A 12,270-nucleotide genomic window follows, 5' to 3' on the forward strand; every position below is an offset into this window, starting at 1 on the left:
TGTGCGCGCGTCTGTCTGTCTCTGTGCGTGCGTCTGTGCGTGTGTGCGACTGTCCGTCTGTGTGTCTGTCTCTGTGTGTGCGTCTGTGTGTCTGTCTCTGTGTGTGCGTCTCTGAGCGTGTCTCTGTGTGTCTATGTGTCTGTCTCTGTGCGTGCGTCTGTGTCTGTCTCTGTGCGTGCGTCTGTGTGTCTGTCTCTGTGCGTGCGTCTGTCTCTGTGCGTGCGTCTGTCCGTCTGTTTGTCTGTCTCTGTGCGTGCGTCTGTTTCTGTGTGTCTGTCTCTGTGCGTGCGTCTGTCTCTGTGCGTGTGTCTGTCTCTGTGCGTGCGTCTGTGTGTCTGTCTCTGTGCATGCGTCTGTCCGTCTGTGTGTCTGTCTCTGTGCGTGCGTCTGTTTCTGTGCGTGCGTCTGTGTGTCTGTCTCTGTGCGTGCGTCTGTGTGTCTGTCTCTGCGTGCGTCTGTGTGTCTGTCTCTGTGCGTGTGTCTGTGTGTCTGTCTCTGTGCGTGCGTCTGTCTCTGTGCGTGCGTCTGTCTCTGTGCGTGCGTCTGTCCGTCTGTGTGTCTGTCTGTGCGTGCGTCTGTCTCTGTGCGTGCGTCTGTCTCTGTGCGTGCGTCTGTCTCTGTGCGTGCGTCTGTCCGTCTGTCTCTGTGCGTGCGTCTGTCTCTGTGCATGCGTCTGTTTCTGTGCGTGTGTGCCTCTGTGCGTGCGTCTGTGTGTCTGTCTCTGTGCGTGCGTCTGTGTGTCTGTCTCTGTGCGTGCGTCTATGTGTCTGTCTCTGTGCGTGCGTCTGTCTCTGTGCGTGCATCTGTGTGTCTGTCTCTGTGCGCGCGTCTGTGTGTCTCTGTGCGTGCGTCTGTGTGTCTGTCTCTGTGCGTGCGTCTGTCTCTGTGCGTGCGTCTGTTTCTGTGCGTGCGTCTGTGTGTCTGTCTCTGTGTGTGCGTCTGTGTGTCTGTCTCTGTGTGTGCGTCTGTGTGTCTGTCTCTGTGCGTGCGTCTGTGTGTCTGTCTCTGTGCTTGCGTCTGTCTCTGTGCGTGCGTCTGTGTGTCTGTCTTTGTGCGTGCGTCTGTCTCTGTGCGTGCGTCTGTCCGTCTGTTTTCCGTCTGTCTCTGTGCGTGCGTCTGTCTCTGTGCGTGCGTCTGTGTGTCTGTCTCTGTGCGTGCGTCTGTGTGTCTGTCTCTGTGCGTGCGTCTGTCTCTGTGCGTGCGTCTGTGTGTCTGTCTCTGTGCGTGCGTCTGTCTCTGTGCGTGCGTCTGTGTGTCTGTCTCTGTGCGTGCGTCTGTCTCTGTGCGTGCGTCTGTGTGTCTGTCTCTGTGCGTGTGTCTGTCTCTGTGCGTGCGTCTGTCTCTGTGCGTGCGTCTGTGTGTCTGTCTCTGTGCGTGTGTCTGTCTCTGTGCGTGCATCTGTGTGTCTGTCTCTGTGCGTGCGTCTGTGTGTCTGTCTCTGTGCATGCGTCTGTCTCTGTGCGTGCGTCTGTGTGTCTGTCTCTGTGCGTGCGTCTGTGCGTCTGTCTCTGTGCGTGCATCTGTGTGTCTGTCTCTGTGCGCGCGTCTGTGTGTCTCTGTGTGTGCGTCTGTCTCTGTGCGCGCGTCTGTGTGTCTCTGTGTGTCTGTCTCTGTGCATGCGTCTGTGTGTCTGTCTCTGTGCGTGCGTCTGTGTGTCTGTCTCTGTGCGTGTGTCTGTCTCTGTGCGTGCGTCTGTCCGTCTGTCCGTCTGTCTCTGTGCGTGCGTCTGTTTCTGTGCGTGTATGTCTCTGTGCGTGCGTCTGTGTGTCTGTCTCTGTGCGTGCGTCTGTCTCTGTGCGTGCGTCTGTGTGTCTGTCTCTGTGCGTGCGTCTGTGTGTCTGTCTCTGTGCGTGCGTCTGTCTCTGTGCGTGCGTCTGTCTCTGTGCGTGCGTCTGTGTGTCTGTGTCTGTTCGTGCGTCTGTCTCTGTGCGTGCGTCTGTGTGTCTGTTTCTGTGCGTGTGTCTCTGTGCGTGCGTCTGTCTCTGTGCGTGCGTCTGTGTGTCTGTTTCTGTGCGTGTGTCTGTCTCTGTGCGTGTGTCTGTCTCTGTGCGTGCGTCTGTGTGTCTGTCTCTGTGCGTGCGTCTGTCTCTGTGCGTGCGTCTGTGTGTCTGTCTCTGTTCGTGCGTCTGTCTCTGTGCGTGCGTCTGTGTGTCTGTCTCTGTACGTGCGTCTGTGCGTGCGTCTGTGCGTCTGTCTCTGTGCGTGCATCTGTGTGTCTGTCTCTGTGCGTGCGTCTGTCTCTGTGCGCGCGTCTGTCTCTGTGCGCGCGTCTGTGTGTCTCTGTGCGTGCGTCTGTCTCTGTGCGTGCGTCTGTGTGTCTCTGTGCGTGTGTCTGTCTCTGTGCGTGTGTCTGTGTGTCTCTGTGCGTGTGTCTGTCTCTGTGCGCGCGTCTGTGTGTCTCTGTGCGTCTGTCTCTGTGCGCGCGTCTGTGCGTCTGTCTCTGTGCGTGCATCTGTGTGTCTGTCTCTGTGCGTGTGTCTGTCTCTGTGCGCGCGTCTGTGTGTCTCTGTGCGTCTGTCTCTGTGCGCGCGTCTGTGCGTCTGTCTCTGTGCGTGCATCTGTGTGTCTGTCTCTGTGCGCACGTCTGTCTGTCTCTGTGCGTCTGTCTCTGTGCGTGCGTCTGTGTGTCTCTGTGCGTGTGTCTGTGCGTCTGTCTCTGTGCGTGCATCTGTGTGTCTGTCTCTGTGCGTGTGTCTGTCTCTGTGCGCGCGTCTGTGTGTCTCTGTGCGTCTGTCTCTGTGCGCGCGTCTGTGCGTCTGTCTCTGTGCGTGCATCTGTGTGTCTGTCTCTGTGCGCACGTCTGTCTGTCTCTGTGCGTCTGTCTCTGTGCGTGCGTCTGTGTGTCTCTGTGCGTGTGTCTGTGCGTCTGTCTCTGTGCGTGCGTCTGTCTGTCCCAGTCACCCTCCTCCCTTGTTCCCCGCAGGTGGCGGGCAGGAAAGGCTTCCCCCATGTTATATACGCGCGGCTCTGGCGCTGGCCGGACCTGCACAAGAACGAGCTGAAGCATGTCAAGTTCTGCCAATTCGCCTTCGACCTGAAGTACGACAGCGTGTGCGTGAACCCGTATCATTACGAGCGGGTGGTGTCCCCGGGGATCGGTGAGTGACGGGGTACACCCCACCCCCCCATGCTCCCAGACATGGGGTCTCCTCTCTGACGCCTAATACATCCCAGACACAGTTACGGCCATTTTGGTTCCTCTGGGTCAGGCTTGAATATTGTGGGAGGGGCACAAATAATGAGTTTTGGCGGCACGATGTCAGTGGCACTTTGTCACTTTGTCACTTTGTCATCTTCCTTTATATTGCAGGACTGAGCATCCAGAACACAGGTTAGTTCTTTCCCCCTCTCCCTCTCTCCCTCCCTCTCCTCCCTGTCCCCCTCCCTTTCCCCACCCTCCCCCCCTCCCTCCCCCTCTCCTCTCTCCCCCCTCCCTCCCTCTCCCCCCCCTTCCCTCTCCCCCCCCTCCTTCCCTCTCTCCCTCCCTCTCCTCCCTGTCCCCCTCCCTTCCCCCCCCTCCCCCTCCCTCTCCTCTCCCCCCTCCCTCCCTCTCCCCCCCCTTCCCTCTCCGCCCCCTCCCTCCCTCTCTCTCCCCCTCCCTCCCCCTCCGTCTCCCTCCCTCCCTCTCCCCCTCCCTCTCCCCCTTTTTCTTCCCTCCCTCCCTCTCTCCCTTTTTCTTCCCTCCCTCCCTCTCTCCCTTTTTCTTCCCTCCCTCTCCCCCTTTTTCTCCCCTCTTTCTCTCCTCCCTCCCTATTTATCCCCTCCCTCTTTCTCTCCCCCCATTTCCCTCTTTCTCTCCCCCCCTTTCCCTCTCTTTCTCTCCCCCCCTTTCCCTCTCTTTCTGTCCCCCCCCCCCTTTCCCTCTCTTTCTCTCCCCCCCTTTCCCTCTCTTTCTCTCCCACCCTTTCGCTCCCCCCCCCCTTTCCCTCTCTTTCTCTCCCCCCCTTTCCCTCCCTTTCTCTCCCCCCCACTTTCGCTCCCCCCCCTTTCCCTCTATTTCTCTCCCCCCCTTCCCTCTGTTTCTCTCTCCCCCCCTTCCCTCTTTCTCTCTCCCCCCCTTCCCCGTTTCTCTCTCTCCCTGTTTCTCTCCCCCCGCCCTTCCCCCTTTTTCTCTCTCCCCCTTCCCCGTTTCTCTCTCTCCCCCTGTTTCTCTCCCCCCTCCCTTCCCCGTGTTTCTCCCCCTTCCCCCTGTTTCTCTCCCCCCTCCCTTCCCCGTGTTTCTCTCTCCCCCTTCCCCCTGTTTCTCTCCCCCCTCCCTTCCCCGTTTCTCTCACCCCCTTCCCACTGTTTCCCTCTCTCCCCCTTCCCACTGTTTCCCTCTCTCCCCCCTCCCACTGTTTCCCTCTCTCCCCTCTTCCCTCTGTTTCTCTCTCCCCCTTCCCTCTGTTTCTCTCTCCCCCCTTCCCTCTGTTTCTCTCTCCCCCCCTTCCCTCTGTTTCTCTCTCCCCCTTCCCTCTGTTTCTCTCCCCCCCTTCCCTGTTTCTCTCTCCCCCCCTTCCCTGTTTCTCTCTCACCCTTCCCCCTGTTTCTCTCCCCCTGTTTCTCTCTCTCTCTCCCCACCTTCCCCCTGTTTCTCTCTCCCCCCCTTCTCTCTGTTTCCCCCCCTCCCTCTCCCTCTTTCTCCTCCCCATCTTACCACTCTTTTCTCCCCCTCTGCCTCTTCCCCCCCTCTCCACATCCCCTCCTTCTTCCTCCCCCTTTTTTTCCTCTGCTCTTATCCCCCCCCCTCTCTCCTTCCCTGCAGCTCCCCCCGGGCGGGCAGTAAAGGAGGAGTATGTGCATGAATGTATCGAGATGGACGTGCCCTCGGTTCTCTCTTCTGCCCCCCACGACCTCCCACCAGCCATCAACCACGCCCCCCTTCCGATGCCCCCGTCAGAGTCCTACCGACAGCCCCTCCCTCCCCTGAAGCTACCCAAGAGCCCCCAGGCTGCGGTCAGCATGTACCCCAACATGTCCCTGTCACCCCCCGGTGAGTACCCACCTCCCCTGGCATTGCGCAGTTAGGGAGAGGTATGAGCAGGGGGCGGGGGCACTTTCCTGTACATGGGGCCACGGCCTCGTTCTGAGCCAAGGAGCTTGCAGTCCATTTTTGTGCAGTTCTGCTGTTCCGTAGAAACCTCCGTGTTTTACTCCTCGCGGTCTGACATTGCGCGTGGTGCCGCTGCTTTGTAACCACGCTGCTCTCATACCGCCTCTACGTGGCACAGTGGCGCGGTACCGCTGCTTTGTAACCACGCTGCTCTCATACCGCCTCTCCGTGGCACAGTGGCACAGTACCACTGCTTTGTAACCACGCTGCTCTCATACCTCCTCTCCGTGGCACAGTGGCGCGGTACCGCTGCTTTGTAACCACGCTGCTCTCATACCGCCTCTCCGTGGCACAGTGGCACGGTACCACTGCTTTGTAACCACGCTGCTCTCATACCGCCTCTCCGTGGCACAGTGGCGCGGTACCGCTGCTTTGTAACCACGCTGCTCTCATACCGCCTCTACGTGGCACAGTGGCGCGGTACCGCTGCTTTGTAACCACGCTGCTCTCATACCGCCTCTACGTGGCACAGTGGCGCGGTACCGCTGCTTTGTAACCATGCTGATCTCTAATACCTCCTCTCCGTGGCACAGTGGCGCGGTACCGCTGCTTTGTAACCATGCTGATCTCTAATACCTCCCCTCCGTGGCACAGTGGCGCGGTACCACTGCTTTGTAATCATGCTGCTCTCATACCTCTTCTTCGTGGCACAGTGGCACGGTACCGCTGCTTTGTAACCACGCTGCTCCCGAATATCTCCCCTCCGTGGCACTGTGGCGCGATACCGCTGCTTTGTAACCACGCTGCTCTCTAATACCTCCTCTCCGTGGCACAGTGGAGCGGTACCGCTGCTTTGTAACCACGCTGCTCTCTAATACCTCCTCTCCGTGGCACAGTGGCGCGGTACCGCTGCTTTGTAACCACGCTGCTCTCTAATACCTCCTCTCCGTGGCACAGTGGAGCGGTACCGCTGCTTTGTAACCACGCTGCTCTCTAATACCTCCTCTCCGTGGCACAGTGGCACCCGGCTGTCCCATGGGCCCCATCACGCACAGCGAGGGGCTCCTGCAGATTGCTCCTCCCCACCCACACATGGTGCCCACGCCAGCCGCTTCCACGCCAGCCCAGAACACGCAGCAGAACGGATACCCGTCACCCCCTAAACAGCCCTACCACAGTGAGTATATATGTGTGTGCGTGTTTGTACATACATGTTACATGCACATATAGTTTGTAGGCACAATGAGTTCCTCTCCTGAAGAGCTCACAATCTAGTTTTCGCACTCAACAGGTTGCTGGTGTGTGGCTTTCTCCCACTTCAAAGACTAGCATCTTTAGCATTAGGCCTTTTCCTGAGGATGGGAGCATGTTGGCTGTGCTGTGAATTTCCTGTGTGCACATGCGTGTGAGTCGCTCTGCTACATACATGACCTGTGTGTCCGGCCGGGGGGTTCTCACCGGCTCTCTGACTCTCCCCCCCACAGACCCTGCAGCCACGTGGACGGGCAGCAGCACCGCAGCGTACACCCCCAACCACGGGCAGCAGCAGAACGGGAGGGGGAACCAGCAACCCCCCCTGCACCACCCAAACCACTACTGTACGCCCCCACCCACCCCCACTTTCTCTTCTGAGAGGCCTCCCCTTCTCCCCCCTCATGTTACCACCTTACAGCTAGGTTCTCTCCTATCTCACACTCTTCTTCATGTGCTCCCCCCTCTTTGTCTGTGCTCCCCCCCCCCGTCTGTGCTCCCCCCTCTTTGTTTGTGCTCCCCCCCTTTGTCTGTGCTCCCCCCTCTTTGTCTGTGCTCCCCCCTCTGTCTGTGCTCCCCCCTCTTTGTCTGTGCTCCCCCCTCTTTGTCTGTGCTCCCCCCCTTTATCTGTGCTCCCCCCCTTTATCTGTGCTCCCCCCTCTTTGTCTGTGCTCCCCCCTCTTTGTCTGTGCTCCCTCCCTCATTCACTCCTTGTTCCCCTTCTTGTGTGCGCCCCCCTCCTGCCCCCCCCAAACTCTCTTCCTCTCTTGAACCTCTCACTTCACCTCCTGATCTCCCCCCTCTCTGTTCCCTTTCCCTGCAGGGCCCCTTCACCAAAGCTCATCCCCGTATCAGCACCCAGTGTCCAACCATCCAGGTGAGGCACCCCCGGAGGGTCAGCGGGGTCATCTGCAGGGGACACTGCTCTTGCTCCCCCCCCGTGACGCTCTTACTCCCCCCCCCCCGTGACGCTCTTGCCCCCACACGCCCGTGATGCTTTTGCCCCCACGCGCCTGTGACGCTCTTTTGCCCCCGCGCTGATGCTCTTTGCCCCCACGCGCCCGTGACGCTCTTTTCCCCCCGCGACCGTGACGCTCTTTGCCCCCCGCGACCGTGACTTTTTCCCCCGCACCCATGACGCTCTTGCTCCCCCCCCCGCGACGCTCTAGCTCCCCCCCCCCGCGACGCTCTTACTTCCCCCCCCCCCCCGCGACGCTCTTACTTCCCCCCCCCCCCCCGCGACGCTCTTGCCCCATCGCCTGTGACGCTCTTTGCCCCGCCCGTAACGCTCTTGCCCCGCCCCTAGGCCCTGAGTTCTGGTGTTCTGTGGCATACTTTGAGATGGACGTGCAGGTGGGGGAGATATTCAAGGTCCCTGCTAACTGCCCCGTGGTGACCGTGGACGGGTACGTGGACCCCTCTGGAGGTGACCGGTTCTGCCTGGGGCAGCTGTCCAACGTGCACCGCACGGACACCAGCGAGCGTGCGAGGTGAGGGCGCCGGCGTGCTGGTGCTGCCGGGGGCGCAGTGGGAGTCTCCGGGGAGGTAATATTGTCCTGTCGTTGCAGGCTGCACATCGGGAAGGGGGTGCAGCTGGAGTGTCGGGGTGAGGGCGACGTCTGGATGAGGTGTCTCAGCGACCACGCGGTCTTCGTGCAGAGTTATTACCTGGACAGGGAGGCCGGCCGGGCGCCTGGGGACGCAGTGCACAAGATATACCCCGGGGCTTATATCAAGGTGACTGACTGGTACTCGGGGAGGCTCACGTTGGCACGCCGCTCTCTCACGCGGGGGGGGGGGGTCCCCGGCCGGCACGTCCCTCTCACTCGGGGGGGCCTGGCTGGCGCATCCTTCTCACTTGGGGGTCCCTTACACCTCCCTCACTCCCTTTCTCGCCTTTACACTGTACCCCACTTACCCACTGTGCCCCTGTCCCCCTCACACCGTCCTGAGACCCACTGCCCATCACTTGAACCCCAGTCTTGCACCGGGGGACCCCCTAACCCCCTCCCAGATTCCGTCCCACGCAGCCTCTCCGTAATCTGCTTTGTTTGAAAGATTCTGCCCCCACACATGAACGTTTGTGTCGTGTAAAAGAGAGGCTGCTGCTTTTACCCGGGAACACGGAATAGAAGCATACTCGTTACTTCTGCTTATCTGATTAAGGACACCAAAATACATTACTTAGATAAAGATTGAAAAAAGCTTCTGCTCACCACGAAGATATTCTGTTTTACAAATAAGTATAAATAATGTGTTGGCTCAGGGGGCTCAACTCCAGTCCCCAAGACCCCCCCAACAGGTCAGATTTTCAGGATATCCCTACTTCAGCACAGGGGGGTGTAGTCTTTGACTGAGCCACTGATTGAGCCACCTGTGCTGAAGCAGCGATATCCTGACACCTGACCTGTTGGGGGGCCTTGAGGACCGGGGCTGAGCCCCCCTCTGCGTTGGAGGTCTTTATTGAACGCGTCATTTCTGTCCTAGGACCCTTTAAACTTCCACGTGAGGGGGATTCTCATCACCCCCAACCCCTCACGTGGGACACCCCTCCCTCACATATCCACCCTGTATACCTCCCGCACTCCTCTCCTCCCCCTGATGAGTTCCTCCCCTCCAGGTGTTTGATCTGCGTCAGTGTCACCGTCAGATGCAGCAACAAGCGGCCACCGCGCAGGCAGCAGCGGCAGCTCAGGCCGCGGCCGTGGCCGGTAATATCCCGGGCCCCGGGTCCGTGGGGGGGATCGCCCCTGCTGTCAGTGAGTATGGGGGGTACATGGTAGTGGTAGGGGGTGCGGGATGAGATGGGCATAAAGGGTGTGGAAAGTTAATAATAATAAGTGTTTCCGTAGTAATACTTTCCCGTGCAGCCACCTCTGGGGTGGGACTCCTGTAAACTATTTCCAAGAAGGCAGCCTGGTCCGGTCCTGGCTTTTAACTGTGACCCCTAAATAATATCTCCCGGGATCTGAAACCTAAATCCCACAATGCTGCCCGGTGGGACGTGCCCGAAAATCCCAGAGTCAGATAATAGTTTTAAAATACTTTCAATTATATATAATGTATATTTTATACTGGGCAGCAAAATTATATGTGTGTGTGTGTGTGTGTGTGTCCCTCTCCCCACCCCCCCCCCCCTCCCAGAGGGAATAAACACTTTATAAAGCTACAAGAAATAATTCATCTTTAAATAAATACATATGGTTCATAATTACTTTATAGAGTTTCCTGCTGAACGACCCAATATATATATATATATAATCTCTCTGAGTATTTTGGGCTTCACAGACTTTCCAGGCTGTCTTTTTGCCCCGAAAAGCTTACAATCTGTTTTTGTGCGTGTCCGTCTCCCCAGGTCTGTCGGCCGCTGCTGGTATCGGCGTGGACGACCTCCGGCGCCTGTGCATCTTGCGACTGAGCTTTGTGAAGGGCTGGGGCCCAGACTACCCGCGGCAGAGCATCAAACACACCCCCTGCTGGATCGAGGTGCATCTTCACCGTGCGTTGCAGCTCCTGGATGAGGTGCTTCACACCATGCCCATGGCGGACCCCAGCCCTATTAACTAGCACCGCCCCCTGCGCTGAGGTTACAGCGAATGAGAGAGCTGCAGCTCACAACAGGTCCACTCCTGGATCAAACTAGCTCCATCCCCTGTGCAAATCGGCCAATGACATGCCGGCTGGGAAGACAGCTCTGCCAATAGGCTTTGTCCTTCAGTAGCTCAGCCAATCACACACCACTTGAGGACAGAGCACTGCCAATGGGCTTCAACCTTGAGGAACTCGGCCAATCATATGCCAGCTGGGGGACACAGCTCTGCCAATAGGCTTCATTTTTCAGAAGCTCAGCCAATCACAGTCCATCTGGAGGCCAGCCGCTTCCCCACTTCTAGCTTTAGCTCTGCCCATTGTGGTAAGCAGCCAATCACTTGCCAGTTGGGAACACACCCCACTTTCCAGGGGCCTTAGCCAATCACGTGCCGGTTTGGGACACGCCTTCTTTAAAGGTCTTACCCATCAGTGAGGGTCAGACTACCCTCCAATTAAGCTCCACCCATTTATGAAACCGGCCAATCACGTCGTCCCGGAGGATGACCGCGCAGCTGGGAGTTTCTGGCAGAAATCTATGCTACGTCCCTGGGCCCCTGCGCAGTGTACGGGCGCGGCGGGCTCTGCCGGGGGAAGGGGGCGTTTAAAAGCCCCATACTGTGCTCTGTAACCCCACTCACCACCAGGAGGTGGAGAGCTCGGGCCCCCGGGAGCCGGTACCAGGCCGCTGCTCCTGTGGGGTAATTTATTCTTACCTGAAAAAAAAAACTGTGTGTTCCTCTTAGTTTGTTAGCACTTAACCCCTTCACAGCCATGGGAGAGTGCGCTGTGCCGCCCGGCGTTGAAGGGGTTAACCTCCTCTTCCTCTTCTCCGAAGAACCCTTTGTACGTGGCGTTTTCTACCCAAGACGTTTCATGGCTACCTCAGTTGCTGCCCCTCCTCTCGACTCGAAATGGCGATTGGGGAGCGCTTTTTGGTGAAAAAGACTCGGCAGCCATCTTAAAAGTGACCCGCAGGAAAAGCGGCCAGGATATCCCCCTTTTTATTTGCAGAGAAACAGCCCCGGGTTTTCGTTTTTTCTTGGCAAACCTGACGCGGTTTTTGCAGTCGGACCGTTGAGAACAGTAATCGGTTTCTTAGTTTTAAATGGTTGGTTTTTTTTTTAATTCTAATTTTTTTTTTTTTTTTCACGGATTGAAGGGTGACTGCACCTTTTTGTTATGTTACCAATCTAAAGCGCAATTACCAAAAAACCACCAAACGTCGGCCCCTGCATACGGTACTCCGCAGCCCCGGAGCGCGTCCATGTTTGTGATTGTAGAGACGATTCATTCGCAGCCTGTCAAATATCTCCTGACCTATCATTATAAATAAAATATTTATGTACTGTTGTTATATACGATGCGACCTCCACGTATGCTGGCAGGCCCTCTCCTGTACCCACTACCTCTGCAGAGTGCTTGTACTTTGGGGCTCACTCTTATTGATGGGGGCGCGGGGGGGGGAATGTTGCAGGCCGCGTGTGATAGCCATTTCCCCTGGCTTCCCTTACACAGGTGCAGTACATGTTTATAACAGCTCATCCCCGGTCTGCGTAAGTATGGCGTTTAAGGGGTAATCCCTCGCAGCTGGTCGAAAATATCTTTTTTTCACAACTTGTAAAGAAATTAATGTTTTGCTCCCAGGAATTTGGCATATCCGCTGCCTGTGCTGATCACCGCCTTTCCAGGACCAATTCACCTGGGGCTTTGAGGGCTGACAAACAGTCTTATCACCATAGGGCTACGGAATGATAAAAAAAAAAAACAACGCCAAAGCGATGTTAAATATTTGAAAATATTTCTGATTTTTACACAGCAAAAGTGTCAGGCTGTTAAATTGCACCCGTTACACATGTTCCTGTCCTTTTAGTTGATTTTGGTGCTTGGGGGAGGCTGACCCTTTAATTGGGAGTCGGGGAATGTGCGGTTATGAATCCCAGTTAGGCGGAGAAGGGTTACTAATAAACTTGGGGACTGTTTGTGGGTGTAGGGTACTGTGGACAGTCCCAGAATAACCACAGTCGACATCTGTATAATGCGTGAGACCCCCCTGCGTATCTTGGCACTGTTATTCCCCTCACTGCAGATACGAGGGAGGTGAAAACCCCAAACCAACACAATCTGCTGCAAAACGGGACCAGAAGCATCCTCCGGATTTGTAATGTTTCCTTTTTGGTAATTCTGGTGCTGTTCTTTGAGCCGGTTCTGCAGCTTGGAGACTCTGCTCTGCTCCCGTTATTCCCCGCGTTTCGCTCTGCTCCCGTTATTCTCCGCGTTTCGCTCTGCTCCCGTTATTCCCTGCGTTTCGCTCTGCTCCTAGTTATTCCCTGCGTTTCGCTCTGCTCCTAGTTATTCCCCGCGTTTTGCTCTTCTCCCGTTATTCCCCGCGTTTTGCT

At 57.1% G+C, this 12,270-nt stretch overlaps 1 protein-coding gene across 1 annotated transcript in view; it reads left to right on the forward strand.

The window, feature by feature from the left end:
* The window catches only part of LOC142499973 (mothers against decapentaplegic homolog 4-like), a 12,243-nt gene extending 1,015 nt beyond the window's left edge, over positions 1 to 11,228 (forward strand). The window contains exons 2-11 of the mRNA XM_075610031.1: positions 2,924 to 3,098; positions 3,311 to 3,331; positions 4,745 to 4,972; positions 6,051 to 6,209; positions 6,517 to 6,630; positions 7,107 to 7,160; positions 7,590 to 7,773; positions 7,852 to 8,020; positions 8,904 to 9,042; positions 9,639 to 11,228. Of these exons, the coding sequence (XP_075466146.1) occupies positions 2,924 to 3,098; positions 3,311 to 3,331; positions 4,745 to 4,972; positions 6,051 to 6,209; positions 6,517 to 6,630; positions 7,107 to 7,160; positions 7,590 to 7,773; positions 7,852 to 8,020; positions 8,904 to 9,042; positions 9,639 to 9,850 (1,455 nt within the window). The 3' untranslated portion in view covers positions 9,851 to 11,228. The remainder of the gene's footprint in view (positions 1 to 2,923; positions 3,099 to 3,310; positions 3,332 to 4,744; positions 4,973 to 6,050; positions 6,210 to 6,516; positions 6,631 to 7,106; positions 7,161 to 7,589; positions 7,774 to 7,851; positions 8,021 to 8,903; positions 9,043 to 9,638) is intronic.
* Positions 11,229 to 12,270: the final 1,042 nt, after the last annotated feature.

This window comes from Ascaphus truei, chromosome 7 (assembly GCF_040206685.1).
Source record: "Ascaphus truei isolate aAscTru1 chromosome 7, aAscTru1.hap1, whole genome shotgun sequence".
Taxonomy (NCBI): Eukaryota; Metazoa; Chordata; class Amphibia; order Anura; family Ascaphidae; genus Ascaphus; species Ascaphus truei.